The sequence below is a fragment of the Lutra lutra genome, chromosome 14, assembly GCF_902655055.1.
Source record: "Lutra lutra chromosome 14, mLutLut1.2, whole genome shotgun sequence".
In the NCBI taxonomy this organism is placed as follows: domain Eukaryota; kingdom Metazoa; phylum Chordata; class Mammalia; order Carnivora; family Mustelidae; genus Lutra; species Lutra lutra.
Genome location: NC_062291.1, coordinates 47,359,604 through 47,386,105, shown reverse-complemented (window position 1 = coordinate 47,386,105; position 26,502 = coordinate 47,359,604). Strand labels below are relative to the sequence as shown.

The 26,502-nt window shown below is 37.5% G+C and overlaps 1 protein-coding gene and 1 pseudogene across 5 annotated transcripts in view; one reads left to right on the top strand and one right to left on the bottom strand.

The window, feature by feature from the left end:
• The window catches only part of PTPN20 (protein tyrosine phosphatase non-receptor type 20), a 130,274-nt gene that overhangs the window by 70,894 nt on the left and 32,878 nt on the right, over positions 1 to 26,502 (top strand). For all 5 annotated transcript variants that reach the window (XM_047703049.1, XM_047703052.1, XM_047703051.1 and 2 more), the window contains 2 exons: positions 17,702 to 17,850; positions 21,551 to 21,641. In XM_047703049.1, the coding sequence (XP_047559005.1) occupies positions 17,702 to 17,850; positions 21,551 to 21,641 (240 nt within the window). The remainder of the gene's footprint in view (positions 1 to 17,701; positions 17,851 to 21,550; positions 21,642 to 26,502) is intronic.
• LOC125085021 (activated RNA polymerase II transcriptional coactivator p15-like) lies at positions 8,468 to 8,905 on the bottom strand (annotated as a pseudogene).

Below are 26,502 nucleotides of genomic sequence, written 5' to 3'. Positions count from 1 at the left end.
TATTTGAGAGAGAGTGCACTCGCAAGCCAGCATGAGTGGGGGGGGAGGCGCAGAGGCAGTGGGAGAAGCAGGCTTCTGGCTGAGCAGGGAGCCCTATGTGGGGCTTGATTCCAGGACCCTGAGGTCAGGACCTGAGCTGAAGGCAGACTGAGCCACCCAGGTGCCCATCTTACAAAGTTTTCTAGTGAGAAAACTTACATTTGACTTTATCTTGTAGTTTCCATCTCTGTTCAAATTCCCTATCTGTTCATAGTTTGTCCACTTTTTCCATAAGAGCTTAAACATATTAATCATAGTTATTTAGAATTCCCTCTCTCATGATTTTAACACATGGGTCATATCTAAGTTTTTTCCTGTAGAATTGCCTTGGTTTTTTTGACGTATTTTGTCATTGCTGCTGCTGCTTCTTGTATGTCTTGTAAAGTTTAGTAGGGTGTTGATTTGGGGTGTAGAAAAGTAGAGATTGAGGTAAGTAGAATTTATGCCTGGAAATAGTCATGCCTGTTCCGCTGCTAGGCCATTAGTGTAGGTTCTTGATTTAGCATGTTTGGGACATGGGTTGGATTTTGGTTTTGTGTTGCTGTCATTACCTACGTGAACTTTTGACTTAAAAATGTGTCAAGATTTAAATTGTGCCTAGGGTGGCAACTGCAATGCTAGAGGGTTTCTCTTCACATTCCTGTTCCGTCCTTATTGTAAGCCTTCCTGGTGTACCTGTGGTTCAGAAGGGCTCTTCCCCACACTCATGCTCTAGTGGTAGCCTGGTACTGGCTGGCCTGCACAGGAGGGTGGAGTTCTTTGTGGTCATAGTCCAGTCTCAGCTTTTGGCAGGTTCTCTGTTCCTGGTTGTCAGGGGAGAGAGTTTTGTCTGTGATGCTGTCTCTCCTTGCTGTGACATTCCAATTCCGCTTTGTATTTTTGGCAGGCTTACTGTGGGAGAAGTTTCCTGTTCCTTGTTTAGTGGTAGGACACTGATGATAGATAGTATCGGTATAGGGTCCTGAGCTTAGGACCATTTCCTGCCTTTCCTCCCGGAGGGGAGTGTTTTTCTTTAGCTATTTCTAACTGCATTGGTTCTTCACCTGTGCACAACAGAGTTTGCTGCTCGTCCTCCTTCAGCTGAAGACTTTTCTCTGGGGAGACGGTAGATCCAAATGGGGCTTTATACATTTTCCACAGTGGCAGTAACTCTTCTCTAAGCCTGTGCCACTGAGGGATTCCTTCCATTTCCAACTCTGTGTCATTTCTTTTTCTTTTCTTTCTTTCTTTCTTTCTTTCTTTCTTTCTTTCTTTCTTTCTTTCTTTCTTTCTTTCTTTTTTCTTTTCTTTTTTTTTTTTTAATGAGCATCAGTTGGAGACCTGTTGAGTCTGCAAGGGTGTTGCAAACTCTCTAGTATCTGTGGCTTCCCAAAATTCCGTGCTCTCACATTAGGCCACATTCAGCCTTCAGCAAGATATTAAGTTTTTTTAATCTGAATTCTTTTCCATCTTATGGAAATCCTATAAATTAAGCCATTCTCCAGTTGATTTTTTCCCCATTAATAATCTGTAACATGTATTCTTATACATATTTCCTATGTACCAGTGCTTTTTTTTGTTAGATTCCCTTGGTAAGTCAAGGTTTATATTCATTTTGTATTTAATAGATAATATCAGACTCCTTTGCAGAGGTTAGAGCAATTTATTCTTGCTCTAGCTGTTTTGAAGGGTCCAATTTCCCATATTTTTATCACCACTAGATAACCCTTTTCCCAACTTTTGCCAATCTGATGAATTAAAAATAGCAGTTCCTTGTTACTGTAATTCACATTGTCCTGATGGCTAATGAGAACAAGTATCTTGTTTGTTTATTAGCCTCTTTCGTTTGCATATTTGTATCCTTTACCATTTTTGTCTTATTATTTTGTAGGAACTCTTTACATTTTGGAAATCCTAACATCTTGTCTGTCTGATAAATATAAATTCTTCTCCTGCTTCATACCTAAGAAAGAAAACCTTCATAACCATTGTGGGTTTCTAGAGTGTTTAGAAAGTCCTTTACTAGAAGAATGTGCAAATACTCTCTTAAATTTCTCCCAGAATTTTCATTCATTCATTCATTCATTCATTCATTCATTCAGTTTTACCTAGGTCATTAATCTGTCTGCTGTTAATTGCTAAGTACAGTAGACATGTAGAAAATGGACTAGACAATTATACCAGCACCATTCACTAAGCCACTTTCCCAATTAAATTTAAATATATGTTTATCACATATTAAATTCCCAAAAATGTTTGGATCCTTTTCTGTTCTCCAAACTTTCCCATTGATTGTCTTGTTTGTTCCTGTGGACATATTATTCTGTTGTGATTATGGCAGTTGTAAGTAATATCTAGAAAGATAAATCTTCCCTTAATTTCTAAAAAAAATGAATGTAAAGGGCATTAAGAGGTGCAGACTTCCAGTAATAAACAGATCATTGGATGTAATATAAAGCATAGGGAATGTAGGCGATAATATTGTAATAACGTCAGTGACAGACGGTAAATAGACTTATTATGGGGATTATCTCATAATATGTAAAGATACCAAATCACTCTACTCCTAAAACTAATGGGATACTGTACGTCAATTATACTTCAATCAAAAAATTTTACAGGCTGTTTGGGCTATTGCTACATATGGCGTTTTAAATTATTTTGTTCATTCCCATGTAAACCCTTTTTTTTTGTTGTTTTTTTCTTTCCCCACATTTTTATTTAAATTATTGTTAGTTAACATGCAGTGTAATATTTGTTTCAGTTGTAGAATTTAGTGACTCATCAGTTACATAAAACACAGCACATCACAAGAAATGCTCTCCTTAATACCCATCACCTATATAACCCACCCCCGCCCCCACCTTCCCTCCAATAACCCTCAGTTTGTTTTACATGGTTAAGAGTCTGCTTCTCAGTTTGTTGCTCCTTCCCCCCACCCCATGTTCTTTTGTTTTGTTTCTTAAATTCCACATGTGAGTGAAATCATACGGTATTTGTCTTTCACTCACTGACTTATTTCTGTTAGCATCATCCTCTCTAGCTCCATCCACTTCCTTGCACATGGCAAGATTTCTTTCTTTTTAACGTGGCCAAGTAACATTCCATTGTGTGTGTGTGTGTGTGTGTGTGTGTGTGTGTGTGTGTGTGTGTGTACCACATCTTCTCTATCCATTCATCAGTTGGTATACATTTGGCTCTTCCCATAATTTGGCTGTTGTTGATAATGTTGCTACAAACATCGGGGTGCATGTATACCCACGTAAACCCTTTTGAAATTCAGATGAGAGTGGCATGACATTTATATTCATTTGGGAAATGTTAGCATTTTATGATACTAAGTTTTTCCTTCTATGTGAAGAATGAGGTGTGTCTGGAGATCAGGTATTGTGTGTGTGAATTACAAAATGACTATTGCTTCAGGTTCACCTTCCAAAATCTTACATAAGAACCTCTCTTATCAACCATCTTAACTGGAAACATTTGGGAAATAGAATTCTTGGAGAAGTAGTTCAGCCTAGCCATGTTGACATATTGCAAAGTGACCACAGTCCATCTTTTGTTAACTTGACACTCATACGCATCTCTTTAAACCATACCTAATCTCCAAATAAAATCATTATTCTTCTATTTGTGTTCATACATTTAACCTATGGGCAACTGAAAACACACTCTCACCCTGTCCTCAAAAAAGTATATAAAAAATCTCCTTTTTGGTCTTTGAGTGATGTCTTTCTTCTTCAGCTGATTAATACTCCCCTTTAATATTCTGTAAAAGAAAACAAAAATATTTGGATAAATTATGAATTTAAATGTATATGATAAATATATATCTATATATATATATAATCAGATATTTATATTGAAAAAGGAAGATTTACTCGTAACTATTACGTCCTCATTTATGCAACTGGTTGCAAGATTATATCTGGTAGAACTGCCTTCTTCTACCCATTCCATATTCTCTTTGACCTCAGCAAGCACCGCAGTTGGTTGTGGTTCCTTGTCTGGTAGGATGACACACCTTCATCCTTGAAAGGTCTAAGCTAAGTAACAGTCTTCTCTAAATTTAATTATTATAGATTTCCATTGACTTTAATTACTGTAAGGGCAGTCTAGTTCACTGGCATTCTAGGCATATTCCTTCTTACCCCTACTATTTAACAGAAACCCAATTTCCCCTTGATAATTAGAATTAGTTGTATCAAGCAATATAGTAACCCATCTTTGCCTGTTAATTCAGTAAGGATGAAGAACCTAAAATGGCCTAGTGGCATTCTCAACTTCTAATTCAGTGGGATCATTACTGTGTTCCCTGACAGAAGCATTTCTTACTCTGTTTAGGCCTGCTTTGATTTCTTTCATCAGTAATTAGCATTTCATAGTTTTAAACATAAAAATCTTGTACATATTTTGTTAAGGTTTTATCTAAGTATCTTCTGTGTTTTGGTCTATTATTAAAGGGACTTTAGAAATACTTTTGGGATCCTGGGTGGCTCAGTCAGTTAAGAGGCTGCCTTTGGCTCAGGTCATGATCTCAGGGTCCTGGGATCAGGCCCTACATCAGGCTCTCTGCTCAGTGGGGAGTCTGCTTCTCCCTTTCCTTCTGGGCTTTCTCAGTCTCTCTTGTTCTCACTTTCTCTCTCAAATAAGTAAATAAAATCTTGAAAAAAAAAAAAACTTCAACTTCCATCATTCATTGCTGGTATATAGGAATATGATTAATTTTTTTTTACATTGTCCTTATATCCTTTTACCTTATTAAATTCACTCATAATTCTAGGGGTGTTTTGTATATTCTTTTTTGGAATTCGCCTATGTAGACACTCATGTTATCTGTGAATAGACACAGTTTTATTTTTTTTTATAAATTTTTTATTTTTAAAATTTCTTTTCAGTCTTCCAGAATTCGTTGTTTATGCACCACACCAGTGCTCCATGCAATACGTGCCCTCCATAATATCCACCACCAGGCTCACCCAACTTCCCATCCCCCGCCCCTTCAAAACTCTCAGATTGTTTTTCAGAGTCCATAGTCTCTCATGGTTCATCTCCCTCTCCAATTTCCCTCAACTCTATCCTCCCCTCCATCTCCCCATGTCCTCTGCGTTATTTCCTATACTCCACAAATAAGTGAAACCATATGATAATTGACTCTCTCTGCTTGACTTATTTCACTCAGCAGAATCTCTTCCAGTCCCGTCCATGTTGATACAAAAGTTGGGTATTCATCCTTTCTGATGGAGGCATCATACTCCATAGTGTATATGGACCACATCTTCCTTATCCATTCGTCCGTTGAAGGGCATCTTGGTTCTTTCCACAGTTCGGCGACCGTGGCCATTGCTGCTATGAACATTGGGGTACAGATGGCCCTTATTTTCACAGTTTTATTTTTTAACTTTTCTAATGTATATGCTTTTCATTTCTTTTTCTTAACTTATTGCACTAGCTGGGACCTTTGGTAAGAGCAGACTTCATTTTGGGGGGAAACATTTTGTTTTTCATCATTAAGTATAATGTTAGTTGTAGGATTTTTGTGGATGTCTTTTGTCATATTAAGGAAATTCTTTCCAGTTTTAATTTCCTGAAAGTTTTCATTATGAATGCATGTTGAGGTTTTTTTTTTTTTTTTCAGTGCTTTTTCTGTATCTACCAAGATGATCACATAGTTTTCTTCTTTTGTCTGTTGATATGGTGAGTTATGGTCTGTTGCTGTGGTTGATTTTCAAATGTTGAACCTTCTTAGTATTCCTGGGATAAGCCCAACTTTGTGTATTATCCTTTTTATATGTTGTTTGATTTGATTTGCTAGTATTTTATTAAGAATTTTTACATTTATGTTCATGATAGATCTTGATTTGTGGTTTTCTTTTTTGTGATGTCTTTTTCTGGTTTGGGTGTCTGGGTAAAATTGCCCTCATAATATTAGTTTGGAAGTGTTTCCTCCTATTTTATATTCTGGAAGAGTCTGTACAAAATTGTTATTATTGCTCTCTTAAATGTTTGGTAGAATTCAGTGAAACCATCTGGTCTTGGAATGTGTTTGTAAAATTTTAAAATACATATTTGTATTCATTTTCTAGGGCTTTCATAACAAAGTGACTGATTGGCTAGTCAAACTAGTGACTGATTGGCTTACACAACAGAAATTTATTTTCTCACAATTCTGGAGGCTAGAGTCCAAGATCAAGGTGTTGGCAGTTTTGATTTCTTCTGAGGCCTCTCTTCTTGGCTTGCAGATGGCCATCTTCTCCCTGTGTGGTATCTGGATCCCATTATCTTTTTTCATAAGGACACTAGTCATATTGGGTTAGGGTATACCCAAATAATCTCATTAATTTTGTTATCTCTTTAAAAATTCTATCTCCAGATACAGTCATATTTTGGGTTATTAGAGGTTAGGACTTCAACATAAAATTCTAGGGGGGACACAACTCAGCTTATAGCAGTCTTCAGTGTTTTTAACTGATAAAGGACTATTAGATCATCTCTCTCTTTGATGAGCTTTGGCAGTTTGTCTCATTCATATAAGTTGTCTGGTTTATGGAACTATAATTGTTCATAATGTTCCCTTATTAACTTTCCAATATCTATAATATCTGAATTGATGCCCTCTCTTTTATTCTTGATTTGGTAAAGTGTGTTTTTTCTCTTTTATTTTTTAATCAGTTTGGTTAGAGATTTATTAAATTTTTAAATTCAATGCTACTTTATTTATTTTTATTATTTTTAATTGAAGTATACTTAATATATAATGTTATATTAGTTTCAGGTGTACAATACAGTGATTCAACAGTTCTGTATATTACTCAGTGCTCACAACAATAAGTATAGTCACTATCTGTCTCCACACGTTATTACTGTCTTATTGAACTATATGCCTTATGCTTACTTTTTATCTCCATAACTTACTTGTTTTGTACCTGGAAGTTTGTCCTTCTTAAGCACCTTCATCTATTTCAGCATCCATCCTCTGGACACCACCAGTTTGTGCTTTCTATTCAAGAATTTTGTTATTTTGTCTCTTTACTTCCTTGTTTTGTTTCTTAAATTCCACCTATGAGTGAAACCACATGGTATTTGACTTTTTATTGATCTTTTCCATGAACTAGCTTTTGGTTTCACTATTATTTTTAGTATTTTTCCTATTGATTTGATTGATTTCTTCACTGATATAAGTTCTTTCTTCTGATCTACTATAAGCATTTAATACAACAGCTCTTTCTGTGAATAATACTGCTTTAGCAATATTCCTGAAATTTTGATGTGCTTTTATTTACATTCAGTTTACAATACTTTCTCATTTTGGTTGGCCATAGCTGGAAAATTTTGAGCACCTATGCAATGTAGCATTGGATTATAACTCAAAATATAAAATAAATATCTGTGAGTCCATACTAATATAAACAAATAATTGAATATGTAAATAAATGGGGAGAAGAAGCAAAACTCCCATGAAGAAGAATTCCAAGTAAATTGTGTTGATATTCCAGTCTAAAGTAAATGAAGCAAAACTCCCCACCCCTTAGGTGTGGGTTGTACATAGTGATTTTTTTTTCTAAAGAGTACAGTATGGAAAGAGGAGTAAAAAGAGTAACTTTATAGTAGGGAAACATGATACACAGCTACAGCAGGTGATTAAGGTCAACATCAATAATAATCAATCAAGTTGATAGTAGGTACCCTTGATATATTGTGATGAATATGGCACTTTACCTCTGTGATTTTCCCCAAAACTGATAACCGTAGGCTAATCACGAGAAAAACATCAAACAAATTCCAGTAGAGGGGCATCCTAGATTATATCTGATTATTACTCCTCAAACTGCCAAGGTCATCAAACACAGGGGAAGTCTGAGAAAGCTTCACAGCCAAGGGGAGCCTAAGGAGACATGAGAGCTAAAGTCAGGAAGGACTCCTAAACAGGATCCTGGAATAGTAAAATGGTATTAAGGAAAACCTAAGAAAATCTGAATGAAATATGGACTTTAGTTAATAATAATGTATTAATATTGGTTTGTTAATTCTATCAAATGTACTATTCTCATTCAAAATGTCAATAATAGGGGAGACTATAGCAGGGGATATATGGGAACCCTCTGTACTTCCTGCTATTTTTTTGATAAACATAAATCTATTCTAAGGTCTGTTTGTTTTTTTTTAAAGTATTCTCTAATTTCTCTTGTGACTTCTTTGATCCATAGGTTATGTAGAAATACACTTTGAACTTTCTCTCTCTCTCTTTTTTTTTATTACTTGATTTTATTTGCACTAAGTGGCAGGCACAAAGCAATCCTCCTTAGTAAAGTTGACAATTAGCTTCACCCAACACTTTTAATAATGCACATAAAAGAAAGTATTCATCTTACAAATTGTTCTGCAATTCAAATACACAATAGCTTGGGAAACAACATTTAGAAAACAAAAGCCAATGTAAAAAGACAGATTAAAACAATAGGACAATACAGGTTTCATATGGCTCTGATTTTACAGTTTTTTTTACAGTATCAGTGTCGGAAATCTGTTCCTTCAGCTGGCTCCATTGCTTGGGATTCAAAGAAATACCTTTTCTTCCAGATTTCATTTCATCTTCTGCATCCATCCAATATTCCCTAATATCGTTAGGACTTTCCCTTTAAAGTCCCAAACACTGACATACCTCATTTTTCCAATCTGGAACATGTTACCATCTCTGCTACTGTGGCTCTGCTTAGAGGATGACAGGGCTCTTGAAATTTCACCAGCCTTTTGGTTCTTCTCAGGTTTTTCTGGAGTAACTTGCTTTTTCCTCTTTAACTTTTTGTCAACCTCGCTGTCAGAAATGCTGCCAGAAGAGTTTGAAGAAACAAGTTCCGTTGATTTAGGCATTGCTCCATTCTCTCATTCCAACTGCCTTCTGCTCGCCCGCTTGCAACTCTGCTTTGGACTTTCTTAATATTTGAAGATTACCCAGATATGTCATTGATTTTTAGTTTAATCTCAGTACGGTCCAAGGGCTTAATTTATATTAATTCTTTTTAATTTGTTAAGATACGATTTTTGACCTAGAATATGGTCTATCTAGTGAAGTTTCCACATGCACTTGGGAAGAATTTTTATAACGTTGTTGGACAGAATGTTTGATAAAGGTCAGTTAAATCAAGTTGTTCAGTTCTTTTCTGTCCTTCCTGAATTTCTGTGTACTCGTTCCATTGATTTGTGAGTGAAGTCTTCAGTTATAGTTGTAAATTTTCTTTCTAATTTTAGGACTGTCAGTTCTTACTTCATGTATTTTGGAATTCTTTTAAGTGCATACACATTTAGCATTGTTATGTCTTCTCTGTGATTGATCCTTTTATCATTAGTAATTTTTATAATTAGGTTTAATTTTTAGAGACGTTTTAAGTTTGTAGCAAAATTAGGCAGAGGGTACAGAGATTTCCCATATCTTCACTGCCTTTACATATGCGTAGTCTCCCCACCATCAGTATTCCCCACAAGAGTGGTATATTTGTGACAATGGGTGAACCTACATTGACATATTATCACCCGGAATCCATAATTTACATTAGGGTTCACTATTGGTGCTGTAAATTCTGTGGGTTGGGACAAATGTGTAATGACATGTGTCCACCATTATAGTGTCAAATGGAATAGTTTTATTGCTCTAAAAGTTCTCCTTATTTACCTTATTCATCCCCCTTTTTCCAGTAATGACCTTTTTAATCTTGGTTAATGTTCTTGGTCTGAAATCTACTTTGTTGTTGACATATTTTCTACTATTAATGTAGCCACTCCAGCTTCTTTTGGTTTGTGCTCCCATTGTATGTATTTTTCCATCCCTTTACTTTTCACTTGCCTACATTTTTGTATATAAAGTGGTTTCTTGTGGGCATTGTATGTTTGGGTCTTGCTTTTTCACCTAATCTCCCAATTTCTGTTTTTTTAATTAGGGTATATATAGATTGCTTGTGTTTATATCTGCTATCTTTCAACTCTACCATCATGCTAATCGTTTTCAGTTTATTTTTCTTTATCTTTTTTTCCTATTTTTTTTAACTTCTTTTGGATTATTTTGTAATTACATTTTATTTTCCCAATTGGCTTATTAGTTATACCTCTTTTTAAAATGTTCTCTTGGTCACCCTAGGATTTATAATATACATCTTTAATTTCTTACAGTCTGTTTTTTCTATCTTCAAGTAACAGTATATCACTTCATGTGTCGTATAAGGACCATCCAATAGTGTCTCCCTAATTTCTCCATCCATTTTTGTGTGATTATTGTCAAACATTTTAATTTTACATAACAAGAAAATGTTTTATTTTTGCATAACAATAATCATGAAATACATATATACTGCTTTTGTTTTAGGTAGCCAAACACCCTCCAGAGAAGTGAAAAAATAAAGGGAAAATTAATTTTATATTTAGCTACATTTATGGAATATTTAGAACTCTTTATTTCTGTGTGTAGATCCAGTTTCCTGTTGTTTGATATATTCTTTCCGCCTAAAGATTTTCCTTGAACATTTCTTATGGTGCAGGTGTGCTGCTAATGAACTCTTAGTATTTGTCTTCTGTGCCTTCCCCGACTTTTTCAGTTTGAGTAATGCCTATTGACCTATGTTTAAGTTTGTGGATTCCTTTTCTGTATCAAGCCTTTAGATAAGCCCATTGATAGCATTCTTTATTTCTATTTTAGTGTTTTTCATTTTTAGGATTTCTGCATGGTTTTGTGGTTTCCTTATCTCTGATGAAATTTCCCATTTGTTTATGCATGTTGTCCACTTTTCCACTGAAGCCTTTAGCTTTGATCTTAGTTATTTAAAATTGTCTGATAGTTTTTTTTTATTATGTTATGTTAGTCACCATAGAGTACATCATTAGTTTTTGATGTAGTGTTCCATGATTCATTGTTTGCATATAACACCCAGTGCTCCATGTAATCTGTGCCCACCTTAATACCCATCACCAGGCTAACCCACCCCCCTACCTCCCTCTCTTCTAAAATCCTCTGTTTGTTTTCCAGAGTCCATAGTCTCTCATGGTTTATCTCCCACTCCAATTTCTCTCCATTCATTTTTCCCTTCCTTCTCCTAATGTCCTCCATGCTATTCCTTATGTTCCACAAATAAGTGAAAGCATATGATAATTGACTTTCTCTGCTTCACTTAATTTCACTCAGCATCCATGTTGATGGAAATTTGGGTATTCATCTTTTCTGATGGCTGAGTAATATTTCATTGTATCTATGTATTGTATCTATCCATTGTATCCATTGTATCTATGGACCACATCTTCTTTATCCATTCATCTGTTGAAGGGCATCTTGGCTCCTTCCACAGTTTGGTTATTGTGGACATTGTGGCTATGAACATTGGGGTGCATGTGCCCCTTCTTTTCACTACATCTGTATCTTTGGTGTAAATACCCAGTAGTGCAATTGCTGGGTCATAGGGTCATAGGGTAGCTGTATTTTTAATTTTGGGGGGAAACTCCACACTGTTTTCAAAGTGGCTGCACCAATTTGCATTTCTACCAACAATATAAGGGGGTTCCCTTTCTCCACAACTTCTCCAATATTTGTTGTTTCTTGTATTGTCAATTTTTGCCATTCTAACTGGTGTGAGGTGGTATCTCACTGTGGTTTTGACTTGAATTTCCCTTATGGCTAATGAGGATGAACACTTTTTCATGTGTCTGTTAGCCATTTGTATGTCTTCTTTGAAGAAGTGTCTGCTCATGTCTTCTGGCCATTTTTTGACTTATCTGTTTTTTGGGGTGTTGAATTTGGACCCTCAACTCTATTGTCTGATAGTTTTAACATTTATGTCATATCTCTGTCTGGTTCTTTTTATTGCTTTATCTCTTGACTTCCCCCCCCCCCTTTTTACTTGATTCTTTGTGTGCATATAATTTCTTTGTTGAAATCTGGGTGTCTTGTGTTTTGAGCCTGAGGTAAATAAGAATAGACATACCTCTTCATTTTGTAGGCCTTCAGTCTGATGAGTTGAGTCAATTTAGTTAGGACTTGAGCAGGGTTTGGGTTTTAATGTTGCTGTTCTTACTCTTAGTGTATCACCAGCTTCAAATTCCTGTATTGTTACCTTGTGCTTACAATGGAAAATGCCAGAGTTTTTATTTCAATGTCTACCCTTTGCTTAAATCTCCCCATTACACCTGCACCTCAGAGAAAGTTCCTGTCCATGACCTTGTTTATTCCCCAGCAATAGAGTGCTCTTATTTGTAATTATGTTACTTGCTAACCAGTCGGGGGTGGGATTACATTCTTTCTTGTCCTTGTTCAGTATCAGTTGTAGGCAGGTGCAGGTGTCCCTGGTTCTTAGGATGGTGCCCTTAATTACATGTCCTTTCTTTAGGGTAGAGGATATGTTATAGGCTGAGCAGAGGATGATTTCTCCTCTCCTAATTCCCAATGTTATTGTGTCTTAACCTGTGCTTTGTGGATAATAGGGTTTGCTGCCCCTTTCCCAGCTTATGCGTTTGATCCTTAGGAGAGATAGAAAAAAAGGAACTGAATGAGACATTGTACCTTTCCTACAGAAGCTGCTGCTTCCCTCTCCAAGCTTGTATGGTGAGGGAAAGATTTCTTGAGTTCCTCACCCTATCTTGAGTTTTTCTTCTGAACTTCTAATGAGGCCCTTACATATGCTATCTTGTTTTTGTTTTTGTTTTTGTTTTAAGATTTTATTTATTTATTTGACAGACGAGAGATCACAAGTAAGCAGAGAGGCAGGCAGAGAGAGAGGAAGGGAAGCAGGCTTCTCGCTGAGTAGAGAGCCTGATGTGGGGCTCAATCCCAGGACCCTGGGATCATGACCTGAGCCAAAGGCAGAGGCTTTAATCCACTGAGCCACCCAGGCACCCCTCTTTTTTTTTTTTATCTTCTCTCCTCTTCATTAATTTATGTACACATCTTTGTCCTATGAATAAGCTCATTTTCAGTTGTCTACTTTGTGTCTTGTAGTCTTTGATTTAATTACTAATTCCTTAATCATGTATTTTTGACCTTTATTTTCTTAAGTCTATAAACTTATTTTCACCTCATTCTGTTTTTTTTTTTTAAATTTTCATTTAAAAAATAGTTCAGATACCCAACTTGCCTGAAATTCAAGTAAAGGTTTGTTGGAATCTTTTGGGAAACTTTGTCTTTGCTTTATTAAGAGAGAGGTGTGAGCAAGAAAATTCGTGGCTCTGGTTGCTGTTGACAATTGTCTCATGAGCTGAGGAGAATCTAATCTTTTAATAGCAGCTGGTCTCTGGATAAGAGACTGCAGTGATGCAAAGAATCTCAGTTTTTAATGACATTTTAAAAAATTGTGGTAAAATATACAGAACATAATATTTACCATCTTCACCATTTTTCAGTGTACAGTTCAGTGGTATTAAGTATATTTTTAGGGGCGCCTGGGTGGCTCAGTGGGTTAAGCCGCTGCCTTCGGCTCAGGTCATGATCTCAGGGTCCTGGGATCAAGGCCCGCATCGGGCTCTCTGCTCAGCAGGAAGCCTGCTTCCTCCTCTCTCTACCTGCCTCTCTGCCTGCTTGTGATCTCTCTCTGTCAAATAAATAAATAAAATCTTAAAAAAAAAAAGTATATTTTTATTGTTGTGCAATCAACACCACCATCCATCCCCAGAACTTTTTCCTCTTCCTCGACTAAACTCTGTACCCATTAAATACTAACTTCCCATTCTCCCTCTCCCCAGCCCCTTGACAAGCGCATTATACTTTCTGTATCTATGGATTTGACTACTCTAAAAACCTCATGTAAGAGGTCATTCTGTTTTTTTTTACTTTTAATCTCATTTAAAATAATTTATATTCTGAGGGTGCCTGGGTGGCTCAGTCAGTAATGCATCTGACTCTTTTTTTTTTTTTTTAAGATTTTACTTATTTGATAGATAGAGTTCACAAGTAGGCAGAGAGGCAGGCAGAGAGAGAGAGGGGGAAGCAGGCTCCCCGCTGAGCAGAGAGCCTGATGCGGGCCTTGATCCCAGGACCCTAGGATCATGACCTGAGCTGAAAGCAGAGGCTTTAACCCACTGAGCCACCCAGGTGCCCTGCATCTGACTCTTGATCTCAACTCAGGTATTGACCTCAGGGTCCTGAGTTCAAGCCCTGTGTTGGGCTCCATGGATATGGAAACTTCTTAAAAAAAAAAAAAAGTTTGTTTAAGGGGTACCTGGGTAGCTCATTGGTTAAACATCTGACTCTTGATCTCAGCTCAGGTCTTGATCTCAGGGTCCTGAGTTCAAGCCCCACATTGGGCTCCAGCCTGGGTATGGAGCCTATAAAAAATAATAAAATAATTTATATTCTTATTACTTCCTTCTACACACAATAGATCTACAATGTAGGTTATGTTCCATTCAGAATGGATTGAAATGTTTTTGCATACCATATTGCATTACTCATTTTTTTCTTCATCTTGTGTTTTATTTCCATCTTGTTCAGTAACATGTATAGTTTTTCATCTCTTTGATTTTGCTGTTTGAGCATGAATTCTTTTCTTTTTAAAGATTTTATTTATTTATTTTACCGAGAGAGAGAGAGAGAGTGCGCGCGAGTGCACAAGCAAGGGGAGTGGCAGACAGAGGGAGAAGCAGGCTCCTGGCTAAGCTAGGAGCCCAATATGGGACTTGATCCCAAAACCCTGGGATTGTGACCTGAGCCAAAGGCAAATGCTTAACTGACTGAGCCACCCAGGTGCCCTGTCATGGATGAATTCTTGTTGATTCCCATTCTATTTGATTTGGTTTGATTAGTTATCTTCCATTATAAACTACACTTTGAGGGCTAGATTTTGCCTGAGAGGATAATGACAAGTGTGCAGAAGGGTTTGGGGAAAAGAGAAGAAAACTGAATGGGTATGGATGAGTTGTGTTGCAGGTGTTTTAGACTAGTTTACTCAACATTGATCACATTCTCCTCCTAGTGTATCTTTCTTTATGGTCCAGGCAAGAATACTAAAAATTACATTTCCCAGAAATCCTGGTCATTAGTATGGGTTTGGCCAGTTGTATGCACTTAGCCAAGACTGAGACATGAAGAGAAGCATCCAGGCTGCTGGTCCAAACCGCAATAGGCATGGCATTCTTAGCATCTCATTCTAACTAAGGTGGTCAATGACGAGCTAGCACTCATAGTGATGGCTTTCTGATTCCTCTGTGGTTGTAGTGTCATCCAGGAGCTAGTGATGACAGCAGTGGTGTCCACCTTCCTCAGATTCCTCATTACAGCAAAGCTAGCTCTTCTTGTGGCAGACCATTTTGTGGTGTTATTTTTGGACCATGATGAGGGGAAGCTCCTGTTCTTCTGACCTGTCCAATGATGTCAGCACTAGATAGCTAGATAAAATCCCTTTCTGTAAACTGCCTTTCTGCAAAAATTCCTTCCTGTAATGATTGCCATGATCTTCAGCTGAAGCCTGACCTATTCACCTTCATTGGAATTCTTGGAGCAGGCTGCAATAAAAAGAAACCAAATTGACAATGATGTTAATGATAAAGAAATATACTTTCTCCCATAATGGAAGTACAGAGGTAGGCAGTATTCCACATTCAATATGATCTAATTGTTCAGTGATGTCATTTACAGCATAGGTTTTTTGGTTTTCTTTTTTTTTCTTTCTTTTTTTTTTTTTTTTTTTTTTTTTTTTTGTATTTGCTGTATTCAGTTCATTCCTTTTATGTCACAGTGGGGCTTATAGTAATAATCAGGGCCATAGTTATACTTCCGGACTTATGTCTGGACAGTAGATACAGATGAGAGAGAAGATTGCTTCTTTTGCCCATAAGCCTTGAATAAACTTATCCTTACTTCCCATTGGCTCGAATCACCTACATGTTGCTGAATTATTTACTGGCAAGGGAATTATTGTGGAATGATCGCACGTGGCTCTACTAACCATCGGGGTAGAATCAATGTGGGGGGGGGCAACAACAGTGTCTATTGCTGTCATTCTACCTTTTCATTCCTCTCCTCCTTCCCTGCTCTCAGCTTCTGTTCCAGCATGGCTGGAATACGTGGGAAGTTCTAAGGATTTTTCTTTTGGGGATCAACGATGATCAAAATGGCTTGTACTCTCATGGAATTTTATTTCCCCCTCTGGACTTCCTAGGCCTCTTCTCATACTAAGGTTAGAGATATTTGTGAGAAATTTTAGGATTTCTGTGACTGTCTTTCCCAACCAACAGTCCCTTACTCCCACCCCTATAGAGAGCTTTTGGTTGAATAAGTTTCCAAGACAAGAAGGGTTTTATAAGGCTATGCATATTTTTAGAAACTTCTTTTTTATGCCCACTCTTTCGTGGAATTGCTTCTTGTATATTTTTTTGCTAATATTAACTTGATTTTTGTTCATATTAGTTGACTTTGGAAAGAGATTTGGAGAACTGGCTTCACTTGAGCACATTACCTCAAAATCCTGAAATTGAAAAGATATTCTTTTAGTACTGACTTCTAGATTTATTGCATTTTTTAAAAGATGTTTATTTATTTATTTGTTTAACAGACAGAGATCACAAGTAGGCATAGAGGAAGGCAGAGAGAGAGAGAGGAGGAAGCAGGCTCCCCTCTGAGCAGAGAGCCTGATGCGGGGCTCGATTCCAGGACCCTGGGATCATGACCTGAGCTGAAGGAAGAGGCTTTTAACCCACTGAGCCACCCAGGTGCCCCGTAGATTTATTGCATTTTGGTCAGTGAACATGATCTGTAAAATTTCAGATATTTGAAATCTAGGCTGTCAACATGGCCTAAAAAATCATCATTAAAATAAAAAACCTCTGGGCGCCTGGGTGGCTCAGGGGGTTAGGCCGCTGCCTTCGGCTCAGGTCATGATCTCGGGATCCTGGGATCGAGTCCCGCATCGGGCTCTCTGCTCAGCAGGGAGCCTGCTTCCCTTCCTCTCTCTCTCTGCCTGCCTCTCTGCCTACTTGTGATCTCTCTCTGTCAAATAAATAAATAAAATCTTTAAAAAAAAAATAAAAAAAATAAAAACCTCCATGTGTACTATTAAATAGTATGTATTTGCTTCTGTTATTTTTGGTTATACATGTATAACTATATAATGTATATCAAAATACTTATTATCTATAATTACATTGCATGTTATATATATATTTTTAGTCTTGTTAATTATATAGATCCTCTCTGTCCTTGGCAGGTATGTGTATGTTTGTGTTGTGTGTGTGTGTCTGTATGTGTTATCTTGTACTTGATCTGTTTTAGAGTAGGACATGTATTAGACTCTCCACATCTTCTCATTTCAGACTGCAGGGACTTTCAAATACTTGGTCTGAAGGAGGGCAAAATTTCTCACTTTTCCCCATCCAAGTCTTGTTTGTATATGCTTGCCTTGGCATAATTGTCAGTTCATATACTTAATTCACACTATAAAGCAGAACACTTCTCAGTCTATAGCATCTTTTATATTTATAGCACTTAACATTTTTTTCTAAAAATAGTGGGTTTTGTGTAATTTCAAGGTACATGATCATGATTTTTCTGAAACAAGGGTTCTTCCTTTCAAAGTAATAGGCTCTTCACTTCTGGAAAAATGAATTTCCAATAATCCTTAAGTGTCTGTGTCTTCACTTAAGAGAAAACGCAACAAAATAAAATCTCCCTTCACATACATATGAGTAACTTAAAAATGTGAATTTTTCTTTTTCTTAGGTATACGAATTGTTTCTGAAAGGGAGCTAGCTCAGTTGGCTCAGGTTCGACCATTACTATTCAATTTTCATGAGCAATCAATCATCAAGGATTGTTTTAAAATGCTTGAGAAAAAAGTAGCAGAATATGAAATCCTCCAGGAATTTATGGTAAATATTTTGGTCTTAACAAAAGTCTAAATGTGATTTTCCATATTACTAATAGAGGGTTTTTTTCTTATCCTTTTTTATCTTTTCTTTTAGATTGAGTACTTTTTGTTTTCAAATATTAAGTCTGTTTTTAAAGTAATAGGTTTATATAGCAAAAAAAAAATAAGTTAAATAGCATAAAAGGTTGTAAAATGGATAAAGTCTTTGCTTTTCCTCTCTTGAGTTCCTAGGCCTCCTTTCCACTATTAAGTTTGTCATATAAATGTCTGGGAAACTATTGGCCTTTACTTTACTAACTATTCTACCTTTTCTTTCCTTTTTTTTTTTTTAAGGAAAATATCTCACATAGGAAATAATTTCCAAATATATTATTGGTACATATAGATCTGTCTTATTTTTTATCTCATTATTTTTAAGTGTTGCATAGTGTAGTTAATTATATAAAGACCTTCTTTTCTTTAAGTAGTCCCCTGTGATGAACATAGATTGTTCTTGTCTTTGTTCTTTATAAACAGCAATTATCCCTCTTTATATGCTTATGCTTATGTGTGAGTATTCTTATAAGTTACTAGAAACACAACCAGTATTTTGTGCTGTCAAATTTTTGATTTTTGCTTATCTCTTATATGACAAGTGACTCCGTGTATATTTATACTGACACTTATTTGAGAACAAGGGAATAGCTTTCCATATGTTTTTAAGCCTTTTATATATATTTTCAGTGAAATGTTAGTTCCGATTCTTTGCGAAATTTTCTGTTTATTCTTTTTCTTATTGATTAATAATTTTATATAAGGAAGAAATTGTCTCTTTTGTAGTGCTATATGTGGTAAATTTTCCACCTTGTTTGTGCTACACAGAAGTGTGCATGTACACACATACACATTTAGTTAGAAGAAATAGCTAATTTTTAGTGGTCAGATATGACAATCTTTTGGGACTTCAGGGTTTTCTGTATCCTTTAGATGCCCTTTTCACTCTAGGATCATAGAAATTACTTCATGTCTTTTTCTAATATTTTTTTATTTTTTAAATGTGTAAATCTTTGATCCAGCTAGAATTTAAGGTATTTGGTAGCAACCCAGCGTTAGATAGCTATCCTGTTGTCCCCAGATCCTCTTGAAATTATGCTTCAGTGATATAAAGGGCCACTTTTATTATATACTGAAGTTCTCCATAAATTTTAATTTATTCTTGGATTTCTTCCATTGATTTATTCATGTACTAGTACCAAACTCTTTTAATTAGTGTAGCTATGTTATCTTTTATTTGTTAACACTAGTCTTCCCTTAATACTCTTCTTCTACAAAATTGTTCTGCTTTTCCTCTAGATATTTTTCCAAGTTAATTTTATAATTGGTTTGCATAAAGATAAGAAAGGTAAAAATCTGATCTATTATCCTACTGCTTAACCTTCACTAGCTTCTCATTTGCCATGCCAATAATTGCCAACACTTATTTAAAGACCGGTGGTGCCAAGAGTTACTGAAGCGCTTTTGAAAAGTACAGATTCTCAGGCTTTATCCGCAAATACTCTAATAGAGTAGAACTGGATACATGTCCACTTCTTTTGTATCTGAAACAAGGCCTTCTTGGGTAGTTTTAGTTTCCCTCTGGGCTAGATTATGTTCTCTCTGCTCTTGTTACCATGTGTTTACTTTATTTGCCCAAGAGGAGATGTATGCCCCATGCCTTTATTCCTATCCTTTCTGCCTGGAGAGATAACCTACTCACCTCTGCTCTCCTCTCCTTCCACACACACAGACTTTCATATGTCTAACTTCTGATGGCAGTCATCAGCATCTTGTGGCATTGATCACCCCTCTGACTGTTCCGAGAGCTCCTTAAAGACGGGGCCATTTTCAGACTCATCTTTTTATTCCAATATCTAGAGAAGTGCTGAGTATATACTAAATGTTCAGTAAATGTATACTGAGTTCACACTTGGTAATTAAAATTTTTGAAAGGAAGAATTCTTTTATGTATGTATGTATGTATTTTTTATTATGTTATGTTAGTCACCATACAGTACATCATTAGTTTTTGATGTAGTGTTCCATCTTTCATTGTTTGCATATAACACCCAGTGCTCCATGAAATCTGTGCCCTCCTTAATACCCATCACCAGGCTAACCCATCCCCCCACACCTCTCCCCTCTAAAACCTTCTGTTTGTTTCCTGGAGTCCATAGTCTCTCATGGTTCATTTCCCCCTCTGATTTCCCCTCATTCAATTTCCCTTCCTTCTCCTAATGTCCTCCATGCTATTCCTTATGTTCCACAAATAAGTGAAATCATATGATGATGGACTTTCTCTGCTTGACTTACTTCACTCCCCTCCAGTTCCATCCATGCCGATGCAAATGGTGGGCATTCATCCTTTCTGACTGCTAAGTAATATTCCATTGTATTTATGGACCACATCTTCTTTATCTGTTCATCTGTTGAAGGGCATCTTGGCTCCTTCCACAGTTTGGCTATTGTGGACATTGATGCTATGAACATTAGGGTGCATGTGCCCCTTCTTTCACTACGTCTGTATCTTTGGGGTAAATACCCAGTAGTGCAATTGCTGGGTCATAGGGTAGCTCTATTTTTAACTTTCTGAGGAACCTCCACACTGTTTCCGAAGTGGCTGTACCAGCTTACATTCCCGCCAACAGTGTAGGAGGGTTCCTCTTTCTCCACAACTTCTCCAACATTTGTTGTTTCTTGTCTTGTCAATTTTTGCCACTCTAACTTGTGTAAGGTGGTATCTCACTGTGGTTTAGATTTGAATTTCCCTGATGGAAGAATTCTTTAATTAGTATCCTAGCTATAATTCCTTCATGGGGCAAGGAATAAATTGTGAGACTTTTTTTTGGTTTATATATTTGTATATTTTTCTTGGTGTATTTTATTATTTTTGTTTATAAAATGATAGATTAATGAATAGGTCCTAAGAAGTGAATGTTCTTTGTGTGTGTGTGTGTGTGTGTGTGCGTGTGAAAAGGAAAAATATTGAAGTTCAAGGGAAAGAGTATGTCCAGAGAGATTAGTCTGTTCTTTTTTTTTTTTTTTTTTAAGGATATTACTTATTTATTTGTCAGAGAGAGAGAGAGAGAGAGATACATAGAGAGAAAGAGCACAGGCGGTGGGGGAGCGGCAGGCAGAGGGAGAAGCTTAGCAAGGAGCCTGATGTGGCACCTGATCCCAGGGCTCTGGGATCATGATCTGAGCCAAAGGCAGACGCTTCTGACTGAGCCACCCAGGTGTTGGAGATTAGTATTTTCTTTTCTTTTTTTTTTTTTTTTAAAGATTTTATTTATTTATTTGACAGAGAGAAATCACAAGTAGGCAGAGAGGCAGGCAGAGAGTCAGGAGGAAGCAGGCTCCCTGCTGAGCAGAAAGCCCCATTCGGGGCTTGAACCCAGGACCTGGGATCATGACCTGAGCCGAAGGCAGCGGCTTAACCCACTGAGCCACCCAGGCGCCCCGGAGATTAGTATTTTCTTATCAAGCAGCTTGTTGATTGATATCTCAATTTTGAGATATTTTAATAGTATTTTTTAATGGGATTCTGACTTCACTTATACAGCACATTTAACATCGGGTCATGCCATATAGAGGTTTAAGGATCATGACCACTGAGCAAGAGCAGATTTTTTTCTTTTTCATTTTGTTATAGTAAATGCATGATTTATATTTCTTACCTTTTAAAGACTTTAGGTGGTAAGAGCCTACCTGATGCGTTCAACTCGGGGAATGAGCTACGCAACAGAGAAAAAAACAGATATCGGGATATTCTTCCATGTAAGCTAAAAATGGTTTTGATTATTTCCTGTTTGTATTTGGGATAAGATAAAAAGTGGGGTGTGTGGTTTTTAGTACTAGGTGTTTTGACCTGTGACTGTGATGAAGAGCTCTGGCAGCTAGCAGTGGGTAGCCTGGGCATATTCTTCAAGATGCTAGGATACATGTTGAATTTCAAGTCTGGCATTTGAGTAGCTATGATAGGGTTATTTATAGACGTCCCTCAGCCTTGTCCTTATGCACATGCTACTTCTCAGACCATGAACCATCTAAAATATAAAGTCTAGTAGCCTGAGACATCTGTCACTTTTGGTAACCCAACTCCTAATCACCTTCCTTGGCTGTTTTGTTTAGACATACAAATACAATTGGGTTCTTTATTTTTTTTAAATTTTTATTTATTTTTTAAATTTCTTTTCAGTGTTCCAGAGTTCATTGTTTATGCACCATACCCAGTGCTCCATGCAATATATGTCTTCCATAATACCCACCCTGAGGCTCACCCAACCTCCCACCCCTCTCCCCTCCAAAACTCTCAGTTAGTTCCTCAGAGTCTACAGTCTCTCATGGTTCATTTCCCTCTCCAGTTTCCCCCAACTCCCTTCTCCTCTCCATCTCCCCATGTCCTCCATGTTATTCCTTATGCTCCACAAATAAGTGAAACCATATGATAATTGACTCTTTCTGCTTAACTTATTTCACTCAGCAGAATCTCTTCCAGTCCTGTCCATGTTGATACAAAAGTTGGGTATTCCTCCTTTCTGATGGAGGCATAATACTCCATAGTATATATGGACCACATCTTCTTTATCCATTCGTCTGTTGAAGGGCATCTTGGTTCTTTCCACAGTTTGGCACCTGTGGCCATTGCTGCTATGAACATTGGGGTACAGATGGCCCTTCTTTTCACTACATCTGTATCTTTGGGGTAAATACCCAGTAGTGCAATTGCAGGGTCATAGGCAAGCTCTATTTTTTTTTAAACATTTTATTTATTTATTTGAGAGAAGAGAGAGACAGTGAGAGAGAGCATGAGCGAGGAGAAGGTCAGACGGAGAAGCAGACTCCCCGTGGAGCTGGGAGCCTGATGCGGGACTCGATCCCGGGACTCCAGGATCATGACCTGAGCTGAAGGCAGTCGCTTAACCAACTGAGCCACCCAGGCGCCCGGCAAGCTCTATTTTTAATTTCTTAAGGAATCTCCACACTGTTTTCCAAAGTGGCTGCACCAACTTGCATTCCCACCAACAGTGTAAGAGGGTTCCCCTTCCTCCACATCCTCTCCAGCACTTGTTTACTGTCTTGTTAATTTTGGCCATTCTAACTGGTGTAAGGTGGTATCTCAATGTGGTTTTAATGTGAATCTCACTGATGGCTAGTGATGATGAACATTTTTTCATGTGTCTGATAGCCACTTGTATGTCTTCATTGGAGAAGTGTCTGTTCATGTCTTCTGCCCATTTTTGACATGATTATCTGTTTTGTGTGTGTTGAGTTTGAGGAGTTCTGTATAGATCTTGGATACCAGCCTTTTGTCTGTAGTGTCATTTGTGAATACTTTCTCCCATTCTGTGGGTTTCCTCCTTGTTTTGTTGACTGTTTCCTTTGCTGTGCAGAAGCTTTTGATCTTGCTGAAGTCCCAAAAGTTCATTTTCACTTTTGTTTCCTTTGCCTTTGGAGACATATCTTGAAAGAAGTTGCTGTGGCTGATGTTGAAGATGTTACTGCCTATGTTCTCCTCTAGGATTCTGATGGATTCCTGCCTCACGTTGAGGTCTTTTATCCATTTCGAGTTTATCTTTGTGTATGGTGGAAGAGAATGGTTGAGTTTCATTCTTCTACACATAGCTGTCCAATTTTCCCAGCACAATTTATTGAAGAGACTCCACCCCCAAACTACTAGAACTCATACAGCAATTCAGTAATGTGACAGGATAAAAAATCAATGTACAGAAATCAGTTGCTTTCTTATACACTAACAATGAAAACACAGAAAAGGAAATTAGAGAATCAATTCCATTTACTTTAACACCAAGAACCATACGATACCTGGGAATAAACCTAAGCAAAGAGGTAAAGGATCTGTATTCAAGGAACTACAGAACACTCATGAAAGAAATTGAAGAAGACACAAAAAGATGGAAGACCATTCCATGCTCATGGATTGGAAGAATAAACATTGTTAAAATGTCTTTACTGCCTAGAGAAATCTATACTTTCAATGCCATTCTGATCAATATTCCACTGACATTTTTCAAAGAGCTGGAGCAAACAATCCTAAAATTTGTATGGAAATAGAAGAGACCCTGAATTGCTAAGGAAATGTTGAAAAAGAAAAACAAAACTGGGGGCATCACGTTGACTGATTTCAAGCTTTACTACAAAACTGTGATCACCAAGACAGCATGGTACTGGCACAAAACCAGACACATAGACCAGTGGAACAGAGTAGAGAGCCCAGATATGAACCCTCAACTCTATGGTCAACTAATCTTTGACAAAGCAGGACTAAATATGCAGTGGAAAAAAGACAGTCTTTCAATAAATGGGGCTCTTTATATCCTTTCTCCTGGTCAATAAAACTGCCAGTCTACCCTCCCAACAAGAGGCTGCTCTTTGTGTGTCTCTAAGGACCCTCCACATTGCTTTCCTGTGCTGAGTGAAGCTAATGCCCCTCTCCTCCCCAGCCAGTTACTCACAGGATTTCTCTATCCCAGGCCATCAAAGAGCAGAAACAAAATACAACACATTTTTAATCTTAGGTAGGAAATGTCATCCTATGCCTCACATTCCTTTCAAAGTAAAAAATTTTCCAAGTTACTTTACCGTTTTTCCTCCTCCATCTTGACCTTCCTCCTTTCTACTCTATCTTACTTAATATAACCACCCTGTTGCCCAAGCGAGAAGACTTTGAGTCACCTGCAATATTGAAAAGTGGTCATAAATTCCTTTTGATTCTACTTCCTTAATACCTCCAGAATCCGCCCCACCCATCTCTCAGTTCCCATGGCTGCTAACTGAGTTTGAATCTGCCTGTTTCATCTCTCAGCTGGTCTGTCTTCTTCACTGCCTCCATGCCCATCTACTCACAGCAGCTACCAAAATGATTTTCCTAAAACACAAATCCCTTCAAAATCCTTCTTTGGCTCTCTGTTATTATTGTGGTAAAACACTTTAGCAGCATGGCATAAACTTCACCTTTCTTGGCTCAGCTCTTTCACAGACTTCTTTTGGTTTCTGGAATTCCTTCTCTTTCTCCTGTTTCCAGGCCTTTGAACCCACAGTTCTTGCAAGAACCATCCATCCTCCCTTTTTTCCTGAGGTAATTCTTGCTGTCTTTCAGAGCTAAGTCAGCCAGACCCTCCTTATTTTCCTCAAAGCTAGGTTTGACTGTTTCTCCAATAGCCTCATACCATCTTGTGACTGCTCGTCCCAACTTACCAAATTATCTTTTAATTATCTCCTTATGTTCCTGTTTCTCCCACTAGACTTGAGGTGGTTCTGATAGAAATTGCAGTAGAACAGTTACTGTCATAATTGGATCAATACCTTTATGTTTAGTTGGTTCATCCAGGTGTAAAACAACTTTATGATTATAAAATTAATAAGTACCTTCCCAGATAATTAAAATATTTTATTTTGCTACCTTCTCTGGGGAGAATGTACAGAAATACATTGATGAATATTTCTGAAATCATGGTAATGAACCAGCATTAGACATTTTAAGAGATAATGTCAACAGTTTGGTGCTACTCTGAGAGATCAAAGTACCAATTGTATAATTCCCATCCCTGTATGTGCAATTATCCCTCAAGAAATCAAATAAATGCAAACAAGCCTTTAAAATGAGGCTCCGGGGACGCCTGGGTGGCTCAGTTGGTTAAGCAGCTGCCTTCGGCTCAGGTCATGATCCCAGCGTCCTGGGATTGAGTCCCACATCGGGCTCCTTGCTTGGCGGGGAGCCTGCTTCTCCCTCTGCCTCTGCCTGCCATTCTGTCTGCCTGTGCTCACTCGCTCTCCTCTCTCTCTGACAAATAAATAAAATCTTAAAAAAAAAAATTAAAAAAAAAATAAAATGAGGCTCCGGGGGCACGCCTTAGTGGCACAGTTGGTTAGGAGTCCAATTCTTCAAGTCAGGAAATGACAGATGCTGGCGAGGATGCGGAGAAAGGGGAACCCTCCTACACTGTTGGTGGGAATGCAAGCTGGTGCAACCACTCTGGAAAACAGCATGGAGGTTCCTCAAAATGTTGAAAATAGCACTACCCTATGACCCTGCAATTGCACTGCTGGGTATTTACCCTAAAGATACAAACGTAGTGATCCGAAGGGGCACGTGCACCCGAATGTTTATAGCAGCAATGTCTACAATAGCCAAACTATGGAAAGAACCTAGATGTCCATCTACAGACGAATGGATAAAGAAGATGTGGTATATATACACAATGGAATACTATGCAGCCATCAAAAGAAATGAAATCTTGCCATTTGTGACGACGTGGATGGAACTAGAGGGTATCATGCTTAGCGAAATAAGTCAATCGGAGAAAGACAACTATCATATGATCTCCCTGATATGAGGGAGAGGAGATGCAACATGGGGGGTTGAGGGGGTAGGAGAAGAGTAAATGAAACAAGATGGGATTGGGAGGGAGACAAACCATAAGTGACTCTTAATCTTACAAAACAAACTGAGGGTTGATGGGGGGAGGGGGTTGGGAGAGGGGGATGGGGTTATGGATATTGGGGAGGGTATGAGCTATGGTGAGTGCTGTGAAGTGTGTAAACCTGGCAATTCGCAGACCTGTACCCCTGGGGATAAAAATATATGTTTATAAAATTAAAAAAAAAAGGAAAAAAA